The following is an 11,169-nucleotide window of genomic DNA, read 5'->3' as shown; positions in this document are numbered from 1 at the left end:
AAATTATTGTTAGTTTTCTTTAAAAAGAAAATTTTATGGTTCACTTGTAGATATCAATAGGCCGACGAAAGAGATTATAATGGGAACTAATTTTTTTTAATAGTTTTATTTTTTTTGTTTGAATTTTACTAATTTTATTTTATCAATGTAAACATCTTGTCTGTTGCTACCTAAGCATGTTAACTACACTCTTGCTCCACTAGAAGTGCCTCCTTAGGAAGGCCAATTTTGACTATATAGTATAGTTCAAGTACTTCTTGTTTGATAATATCATGATCTCTGCATTTGTTAGGCGATAGAACTTGCAAATTTGTATCTTCCATTTATCTTAGAGTGAGTGCATTGTCACCCTACAAAATATGGCATATCACCTCAGCCTATATATTAATGAAGAGCTAGTTGACGGTGCACGAGAGATTTTTAAACATGGCACCAACATCTGACATGGCCGCGGATAGAGGACCTACTCAATGTCAGGTCTTTCATATAACCATATGAAAGAAGGAGATGTTCATTATCAAGTTGATATATTTTAGAGATAAAGTTTAACACATTTTATTTTGGATTTGATGCGCATATTTTGTGGCAATATGCAAGACGCTACATTATGATGCTAATTGGGTTACTTTATGATGAACAATTCAAATAATCTTATTCATGCCAGACAGGGATGGATCTACATTTGAGTTTGTAGGGACAAGTGTCCCCTATTAGTATTTTTAAAATGTACAAAGAAATATACTTTTATATATACATGTGCCCATTATAAAATTGTGTTTGTCCCCATATTAAAATAAAATTTATTTTATTAAAATTTGTGTCAAAAAATTATTTTATTTAATGAATTTAACTAGTTTGTATTTTAAAGAATATTTTAAAATTGTAATAATAAAATTTTTAAATTTTTTAATGTATTCAATATATTGAAACTATAAAATAGCTTATCTTTTTAATTACTTTTAGTAACAAAATTTATAATTTTTTTAAATATTATGTACACCAAAATCATTCACTAGTATATTGTGTATAAATATGTGTATAGTTTAATTAATTTTTAGTATGTATTTTATATTTTAATATATATTTTATACTAATAATTAATTTTGGCATACACTTATCATAGTTTATTTTTAAAATATGTCTTTAGAATACATATTATCAAGACCCTATATATTAAACTAATTTAATAAAAAATAGAACATTGTAATAATAATAAATTTTTAGTTGAAGTTTATATTTTGTTTACTCAACTTCAATATTTACTAATAAACTACATATGTATTTTGATAATTAATTCTCAAACATAAGTTGAATAAAAATTATTTAAAAAATTTGTTAATAAAAAATTTTGTACTTCTATCTATCTATCTATGTGTCTCTATCCAACGTCTTTATTATTATTATTATTATTAGAAATCAAATTTAACTTTTTATTAAATAATTAAATAATTATTAAGTAATATCTAAAATATATAACATATATATAAGAAAGTTGATGCATCTTTTTTCTAAAATATCGTTCATAACAAATAATTTATAAAATACATGCTTCACTAAATAAAAAATCTATTGGTTAAAAAATCTCACGCTTACTATTATTATATGTATTTAACATTTAATAATATTAAATTTTAAATATGAATAATATATTAAATATGAATAATAAAAATTATTGAATATTTAATAATTTTATATTATTTTATTATATATAATTTGATATGTTTATGTAAAAATTTTTGTTATTCTTATATGTTATATCTGTGACCCCACAACTTAAAACTTCTGGATTTATCACTGTGTGAGATAGTTTTTTTTATTAACTAACTTTGATAGATGTCATTAGCTATCTTGGAGTTCGATTGTTACGTTCTTGCATGAATATAACACTCTTTATGTTAAGTGCGACCCATCGCAACATGACACATACTACCAGATGTATTTTTTATTGGTGTCCTAGATATACCACAAGTTTTCTAGAGCTCAAGCATCAGGAATATACCCATGTTTTCATTGGCTATTAAGTATGAAAATTTAATATATTTGTGCTAATTTAATTTTTGGTTCATAAAATTGATTTATGCTGACATATTTATTATTGAGTTGGCCAGTATGAATTATAGGATAATATTACTATGAAAGTAAACATAACTGATAAGAAAGCGCGAGAGAGCGAGGTGGGAAAACACTGAGGGGGATCGGGCTGGGAACATAAAACATCATGGTAAAGATCCTAAGGTTTGGAACAAAAAGGAGTATCATTGATTGAAACTTGATTCTTTTTCAGTTTTTGTGGACAATCTTTTGGAAGATATATCAAAATGAGAACTCTTTAGCATGTTTAAATGGACTGACAGAATTATAGATATCTATTTGTCACAAAAAAATAAGAATGGACAGATTTACTTGTTTGTGTTTATACGATATACTATGAAGGATGGAGCTTTAAAGGCTATTGCAGATATGAATAGTATAGTATTGAGAGGAAGACGGATTTTTGTTGGAGAAGCGAAGTACAGAAGGGAGCGATATGAAGAACACGAAGAGCAACAAAGAGGAAACAAGTAGAAATGGTGGTGGAAGAAGAATTCAGATTGAAAGGAGACAAAGAGTAATAGAGGAGAGTGTATAGTCTCCTAAAAGGGTTGCACTGGATAAAGACCCAAATAAGAATGGATGGACTAAGAAGGTAGAAGCATCAGTAGTGAATGAGAATGTGGTATGGCTGCAACAAAGCATTGTGGGAGGTACAAAGAAGGCAATCAACTTTTCGGCACTGCGGCATAAGATTCATAATATGTGGCCATGCATAACACATGTATAGGAATTGGGAGCGTACAAAGCGATGCTTAGTGCTGACACTGCATTTGTAAACCCCGTTAAATTAGTATATAATTAGTCAATAAATTTATTTTTAATAAAAAATTATAAATGTGAATATTATATTAAATTAGGATAGAGCTCATCAAAACGAAAATTTTGACACTAATATCGAAGAATTCGGCCCAAGATTGGACCGAACGAGTTGAATCGGTTGAACCGTGACCCAAACCAGACTCGTGGGCCCAACCAGCCCAACACTTAAGTGAACCCAAGCCTCTCTTCTTTCCCCAATTCAGCAGATGCAGTGCTGAAACACAATAGGGGAAAGGAGAAACGAAAAACACTTCCAAACCCTTACGGTAAATTCAAATCCTTGTATCTCTTCCATCCGAGCTCCGATCGTCGCACCGTTTACGGCCATGCGACCACTGCGTTGAGCTCTACATTTCTATTGGAAAAATTTTATAGGTAACTCACTTTATTTTTCTCAGCCACTCCTTTCCCCAATTTTCAAAAATTATGTGGAGGTATTGAATTTCTTTGCTCTTTGGTATTTTAGGATCCAATTAGCTTGAGGAAAATATTTATTCTTGCTTATACGAAGCTTGGGTAAGGTGAGAATCCCATAAATCCTATTTAATTTACTGAATTTATGCCTTGGATATTAAATTGGGTATATATGTGTTATGAATGTGTATTAAGTTGTGAATAAATAATTGGAGCTTGAAATTGTGGATATTGGAACTTGGAAAAAGCTGAACACTAGTATTTTGTTGAAGTTTTTGGGATTGTGTCTATTTTAATAAGTTGTCTTGATCACTACGAGGAAAGCAGCCAAGGTATGGTTTAGGTTTCGTGCATTTAATATATAATGTTCTGTGAAAACTTAGGCTAGATGACCATAAGATAAGCTAGAATGCACGGAAATGTACAATGCTTAGTATCCTTGATATTTATGATATGATTTGGTTATGTGATAAAAATTGTTGTTATATTGATGTTAATATGGAACATGGTTGAGTTGGTGATTATATGATTACATACATATTCAATGAGAGCATGAAGAAGTTGTTGATGTTAATGAATAATGGTTGATAAAATGGTGGAGTTTTGTTGCGGGAATATTGTGTTGGTATTGGCAGGTTTGGTGATGAATAGAATGGAGATTTTGAATGAAAATAAAGTTTAAGGAGTTTTGCAAAATTTGGTTTTGGGCCGAATTTCGGCGAGCTATAACTTCGCTTCTGCCCTCAATCTGTTTCCAACTTGTTTCCAATGAAAATTGGCTTTGTGAAGTTTATGTCATTTGAAAAATGGATGAAAAATAATTTAAAATGATTAAGTTACGTGTATCAGAAGTTTGGTTAAAAATTATGTAATTCTGCAGCTTTCTGCCTAATCAGGTTTTTGGAAAAATGTATGTCTACGCGTACGCGTGGCATGGAATTTTTAACTGTGCATATGCAAGTAGCCCTATGCGTACGCGTAATGGACTAGCATGCATGTCCATGCGTATGCATAGCTCACGCGTACGCGTGACACAAAATATTCATTTATGCATACGCATGATATGGGGATGTGCGCGAGCTGCTTTTATACACTCACACGTGTACGCGTGGCCCCTATTCCAGCAAACATGGTTTTCTGACTTTTAAACCCTATTTCAAACTTCTAAACCTCTATTTTCATTCCTTTAGTCATAAATAATAGTACCAAACCTGATAATCAGATGAAGTTAGGAAGTGGGAATAACTTGGAGGTGAAGTAAAGCTGAGAAAGTGAAGAATTGAATTATGAAATGTTATGAATGATTATGTATAATACTTGGCTTGATTAATTAAATGATTTGAGATACGTTATTCCCTGGGTAAAGTACCGTGGCTTGCCACCACGTGTACCAAGTCGAAAACTCGATACTCTGTTGACCCTACGACGTAAGGGTGACCGGACACTTATAAATTCCTGGAAATATTACCCCCATTGAGCAATATTGATTATTTGAGAAAAAGCTATGCATAGACTCTTGGGGATGCACGTCGAGGAACAGTCTAAAGGTTTAGCAAACCAGACTTATCAGCTTGGCCTGATAACCGACAGATGAGACTCATCAACAATAGGACAAGCATACATCATGTGCATATTACTTGAATTACTTGTTTGTGCATTAACTGGGTGTGCCTAAGTGTATTTGCTATGTTAAATGTATATTTGCTACCTACAGTACTTGTAACCTTCTTGTGTTTGGCTTTATCTGCTTATTTGTCTGTGATATGTTGTTAGAGATGGAGGTATGGTGAAAAGGCAGTAAGACTAGATTTAAGATGAAGTTAAGTTAGGCTTAGATACTCTTAGAAAACCACCTTTTGTGGCTTCTATTTAATACTTTAAGCTTTGTATTCTGAGTGTCGGTGTTCTAGGATTGCCTCTGGCATTCTCAGGACCTTATATCTTATATTTGTGGCACCTGTACCATGCTGAGAACCTCTTGTTCTCACCCCATACTATGTTGTTATTTTTCAGATACAGGTCGAGAGGCACCTCGTTAGACGTATGGACTTCTGAAGTGAAGTGGTTATCGGGTTATTTTGTTGTACAATTATGTATATATACGTACTTAGTTTCCTCTCCGCAAGACTTGATCCTTTCCTTTTGACCCTTTTAGAGGCTTATGGAGAAACAGGATTTTGTTTATGTAAATTTGGATTTTGGATATGTATATATATGTGTATATATTCTCCGGCCAGCCTTGACATCGTAAGCTGAGTTAAGAGCTTGTTATTTTGTATCCTTGGCCCTCTATTCCTACTTTTGTTATATTATGCTTCATAGCTATAGTTTTCTTTGTACGTAAGTTAACTCGTTTTCTGAACATTGCGCTTTTATTCCACGATTTTTATTTCAACGGTTCTTCAAGGCTCCTAGTTTATTCTATTCTTTCTGCTATTATATGTATACTTTTCATTTTAGAGGTCGTAATACCACATCACCTCTGTTTTATGGCTTAAGCGTAAAGCTGAATGTGGTAGGGTGTTATATTATGGTATCAGAGCATTTCGTTCCTATAGAGCCTGAAAGACGGACTGATTATTCTTCTGTGCATTTTCTGTATATGTTTTTATGTGCTATTAGGATATCTGACTGATATATATGGCCTAAACATTTGTGAGCATGCATTTGGAACTTAAAGCATTAGACCTGCGATATTGAGACTGATCAACTTAACATCACTTGTTTGGTGTGTATAGAGACCAGATGTCGACTCGCAGACACGGTCACGGGCGAGGTAGAGGTAGGATAGGCACCGTTACTCCTGGCCTGGCTGGGAATGACCCAATAGAGTTTATGGCTGCCCTGGGAAATATGGCTACAGCTATACAGGCGATAGCCGAGGCACTAGGTAATCCAATAAACCAGGGTAATCACGGAAACAATAATGATGAAAAAGGCCCTATGACACTTGCAACATTTCTGAAAGTTCACCCTCTGACCTTCAGGGGAACCTCAAATCCCACTGATGCAGATAATTGGATTCAGGCTATGGAACGGGCAATGCAAGCTCAACAAGTTCCTGAGGAACAATGGGTTGAGTTTAGAACTTATCAGCTGCAAGGCGAGGCTCAATATTGGTGGCAGAAAACACGACGTATCCTGCAGCCAGATGGCGTTGTGATTCCTTGGGAAGTCTTTCGAACAAAGTTCTATACGAAATACTTTCCTGATTCACTCAGAAATGCCAAGGAACTTGAATTAATGCAATTAAAGCAAGGCCAAATGACCGTTACTGAGTATACTAGCAGGTTTGAAGAGTTATGTCGCTTTTCTCATATCTGTCAAGGTGCGTCTGAAGATTTTGTTGAGTGGAAATGTATTAAGTATGAGGGAGGTCTTCGGAGCGATATTATGAGCTTTGTTACACCGATGGAGATCAGAGTGTTTTCTGAATTGGTGAATAAGAGTAGGGTGGCTGAGGAATGTGTGAGGAAGGCGGCAGTAGAGAAAGGAAGTTTGAGGGTGCCTTTTCAAAGGACTTCAGGGAGAAACTTTGCTCTGAGAAGTAGGAATTTCAAGCGTGGAGGCTTTGTTTCGCAGCAGAATCAAGGTCAGGGCAATTACAGAAGGCCGAATACTAATGTTAATCAAGGAAGAAGGTTTGGAAAGCAGCTGACGAACGGATTCTTGTGTGGTCTAGAATTTCACAATAAGTTCTCGTTGAAAGTATAGCTTCTAAACCAACAAGAATCCTTTTGTACAAAAACTTGTTTGTCACTAAAGCAAACCCAATAAAAATTAATAACCGAAGTATTTAAAGCTCAGGTCGTCTCTCAAGAAATTGCAGGGAGGTGTGTTATTATTGGTTATGAGAAAAGTATCTTTTTGGGTTTTTGAAAGGTTTGAACAAGGAATGTAAATGACAAGGAAGTAAACTAATTATCATGAAAACCCTTGCAAGGTATAAGAACTGGACGTCCTATCCTAGTTATCCTTATCAATTGTGATAAGAATTGGCTTTTGCTTCCACTTGGTCAACCTCTAACTATGAAGGTATCTTAAGTGGATAAATCAATTTGATTCCTCAGGTCCTAGTCAATTCCTAAGAAAAGACTAGAGTTAGAGGAATTCAAATCAATCAGCAAAGAATTCCAATTTTTAATCAACAAGGAGTTTGATAACTCAAGTGTCTCCAATTACTCAACACAAGCTAAGAATGTAAAAAGCTAAATTAAAATCATAAATATGAAATATCTCAAATTGCATTAAATAAAGAAATCAAATCTAACATGGAGTTCATAAACAAATAAAAGAGAAACTAAATTAAAAGAACATTGAACTTGGAATTGAAAAGAAGAAATCCTAATCCTAAAACCTAAGAGAGAGGAGAGAGCCTCTCTCTCTAGAGAACTACATTTAAAACCTAAAATTATGTGAATGAAAAGTTGTATATATTAATGAATTGATTCTCCCACTTTATAGCCTCTAATCTATTTTTTTTGGGCCGAAAATTGGGTCAGAAACAGTCCAGAAATCGCCCCCAGCATTTTCTGTTAATTCTGCAGATCGCGCATGTCACGCGTACACATCAGTCACGTGTTCGTGTCGCTGGTCATTTTGGCGTGTCACGCATTCGCGTCAAGCACATGCTCGCGTCATATTATAGAACTCCAATCCATGCGTACGCGTCAGGCACGCGCACGCATCATTGCAATTTTCTCCATGTCGCGCGCACGCGTGAGCCATGCGTGCGCGTCGCTACTTGCTGGTTATTTTCTTAGTTTCTTGTGTTCCTTCTATTTTTTTTGCAAGCTTCCTCTCCATCCTCTAAGCCATTCCTGCCCTTTAATCTCTAAAAATACTTAACACACAGATTACAGCATCGAATGGTGATAAAGGATAATTAAATTAACAGTTTTAAGGTCCAGGAAACATGTTTTCACATACATCAAAGAATAAGGAAGGAATTGTAAAACCAAGCAATTTATATGAATAAGTGAGCAAAGACTTGATAAAAAACCACTCAATTGAGTACAAGAAATATCATAAAATAGTGGTTTATCAGCAGCACAGCAGGATTTGAACTCTCAGAGGCGCGAGAAGTATCATCTTGGAGTTCTGTGCAGATCAGGACTTGGGGTATGTTATTTTTGTGGACAGCCCGGGCACTTGGCCAGTAATTGTCCGAAGAAAAAGAAGTATGAGACTGGTAGAGCACAGTAGCCAAGGAGAGTGTACACCACTACTGCAGCAGGTGCTGAGGGATCTGAGACACTGATTAGAAGTAACAGTGAAATGGCTGGTACAATCTTAAATGCTTTATTTAATTCAGGAGCAACTCATTCATTTATTGCATTTGAAAAGGCTAATGAATTAGGATTGAGGATGGTAGTTTTAGGTTATGATTTGAAAGTGCATAATGCTACTCATGAAGCTATGGTGACTAGGTTAGGATGTCCACAAGTTCCATTTCGAGTACAACAACGTGAATTTGTGCATGATTTGATTTGTTCGCCGATGAATGGTCTAGGTCTCATCTTGGGATTGCATTGGTTATCCAAGAATCATGTTTTGCTTGATTGTTATGAGAAGTCAATACATTTTATGCCGGAAGGGTCAGAAGCGCCGGTTGTGGTGAATAGTTACTATTTAAACTCTATAATAGTAAATTGTTCTGGAACTGAATGTCAGGGTATTATGTTATTAACTTCAGGAGTATCAGGTGATGATTAGAGTTTAGAGCAGATTCTGGTTGTATGTGAATTTCCTGACGTGTTTTCGGATGATATTAATGAATTTCAACCTAACTGGGAGGTTGAATTCGCAATTGAGTTGCTGCCTGGAGCCGGTCTGATTTCGATTACTCCTTACAGGATGTTACCTTTAGAAATGGTTGAATTGAAGGCTTAACTGGAAGATCTATTGGGTAAGTATTTTATTCAACCAAGTGTTTTTTTGTGGGGAGCGCCAGTTTTACTGGTAAAGAAAAAGGACGGAAGTATGCGCTTGTGTGTTGATTATCGGCAACTGAATAAAATTACTGTGAAGAATAAATATCCATTACCTAGAATCAACGACCTAATGGATCAATTACAAGGTGCTGGTGTGTTCTCTAACATTGATTTACGATCCGGGTATCATCAGATAAGGGATAGAGATGAAGATATTCCGAAAACTGCTTTTAGGACACGTTATGATCATTATGAGTATATGTGATGTTTCTGGGTTAACCAATGCCCCTGCAGTATTCATGGATTATATGAACAGGATTTTCCGGCAGTACCTAGACAAGTTTGTTATTGTCTTCATTAATGATATCCTTGTTTACTCTAAGACTGAAGAAGAGCATGTTGATCACTTGCAAACTGTGATGCAAATTCTGAAAGACAGGAAGTTATATGCTAAGTTATCTAAATGCGAGTTTTGAAAGAGTGAGGTGAAGTTTCTCGGTCACATAGTGAGCAAGCAAGGAATAGCTGTAGGTCCTACTAAGGTAGAAGCAGTGATGAATTGGGAGCGACCAACTTTAGTGACAGAGATCAAGAGTTTCTTAGGATTGGTGGGGTATTATCGGAGATTCATTAAGGGATTTTCACAGCTCGCCTTACCTTTAACTAAGTTGACTAGGGAGGATATACCTTTTGTCTAGACTTCGGAGTGCGAAGAGAGTTTTCAAGTATAGAAGCAAAGGTTGACTACTGCACCCGTGTTGGTATTGCTTGAGCCAAGTGAACTGTTTGAAGTGTACTGTGATGCATCATTAAAGGGTTTGGGGTGTGTTCTGATGTAGCACCGAAATGTTGTAGCATACGCCTCACGACAATTAAGGCCGCATGAGATGAACTATCCGACTCACGACTTAGAACTTGCTGCTATTGTATTTGCTCTGAATATCTGGAGGCATTATCTCTATGGCGTTAAGTTCCACGTTTTCTCAGACCATAAGAGTTTGAAGTATCTCTTTGAGCAGAAAAAGTTGAATATGCGTCAGAGGAAGTGGATGGAGCTTCTGAAAGACTATGATTTTGAATTGAATTACCATCCTGGAAAAGCGAACGTTGTGGCGAACGTCTTAAGTTAGAAATCTTTATATGTAGCTTGGATGATGCTACGAGAAGAAGGGTTACTTAAGGCATTTCAAGGTTTGAAACCGCGAGTTAGGGAAGAATCCGGAATTTTGTGTTTAAGTCAGTTGTAAATTTCAAGTGATTTTAAATCAGAACTTCAGAAGGCTCATCAAGACGGTGAAGCGTTACGTAAGGTATTGCCGGCAATTGAGCAAGGAAAATAGTGGATAGTGTCAGAAGATAAGGATGGTTTATTGAGAGTCAAGAATCGGATTATTGTGCCAGATGTCAGAGACCTGCAACAAGGTATCTTAAAGGAAGCTCATAAGAGCAGGTTTTCAATCCATCCAGGAAGCACCAAAATGTATCAAGATTTGAAATTGATGTTCTGGTGGCTAGGAATGAAGAATGATGTGGCATTGTATGTATCTAAATGTTTAACATGTCAGAAAGTTAAAATTGAGCATCAAAGACCATCGGGAACCCTTCAGCCTTTAGAGATTCCACAATGGAAATGGGAGAGTATCGCAATGGATTTTGTGACAGGTTTGCCTATGACTCGAACTAGTTATGACACTATTTGGGTGGTTGTGGATCGACTAACAAAATCAGCTCACTTTCTCCCCATCCGGATAAGTTGCACAACGGAAGAATTGGCTTGAATGTTCATCAAAGAGATTGTCAGATTGCACGGCGTGCCATCTACCATTATATCTGACAGAGATCCTCATTTCACATCAAGGTTTTGGGGAGCCTTTCAGTATGCATTTGGAATTCAGTTAAGTTTGAGTAC

The 11,169-nt window shown here is 35.6% G+C and overlaps 1 protein-coding gene across 1 annotated transcript; it reads left to right on the top strand.

The window, feature by feature from the left end:
• The first annotated feature begins 6,072 nt into the window (after window positions 1-6,072).
• LOC130949463 (uncharacterized) lies at window positions 6,073-9,219 on the top strand. Its single transcript, XM_057878175.1, has 3 exons — window positions 6,073-6,919; window positions 8,642-8,943; window positions 9,043-9,219. Exons 1-3 carry the CDS (start codon window positions 6,073-6,075, stop codon window positions 9,217-9,219), a joined length of 1,326 nt encoding a protein of 441 aa, XP_057734158.1.
• Window positions 9,220-11,169: the final 1,950 nt, after the last annotated feature.

The sequence above is a fragment of the Arachis stenosperma genome, chromosome 9 (genome assembly GCF_014773155.1).
Source record: "Arachis stenosperma cultivar V10309 chromosome 9, arast.V10309.gnm1.PFL2, whole genome shotgun sequence".
NCBI lineage: Eukaryota > Viridiplantae > Streptophyta > Magnoliopsida > Fabales > Fabaceae > Arachis > Arachis stenosperma.
This window is presented reverse-complemented; position numbering and strand designations above follow the sequence as displayed.

What these genes read in the sequence shown, in the direction of transcription:
- LOC130949463 (XM_057878175.1), top strand. Translation starts at nt 6,073, where the DNA reads ATGTCGACTCGCAGACACGGTCACGGGCGAGGTAGAGGTAGGATAGGC. An exon ending in TGTTTCGCAGCAGAATCAAG is followed by an intron (nt 6,920 to 8,641) that starts GTCAGGGCAATT and finishes TATTTAATTCAG; the next exon opens with GAGCAACTCATTCATTTATT. An exon ending in GGTCAGAAGCGCCGGTTGTG is followed by an intron (nt 8,944 to 9,042) that starts GTGAATAGTTAC and finishes GGTGATGATTAG; the next exon opens with AGTTTAGAGCAGATTCTGGT.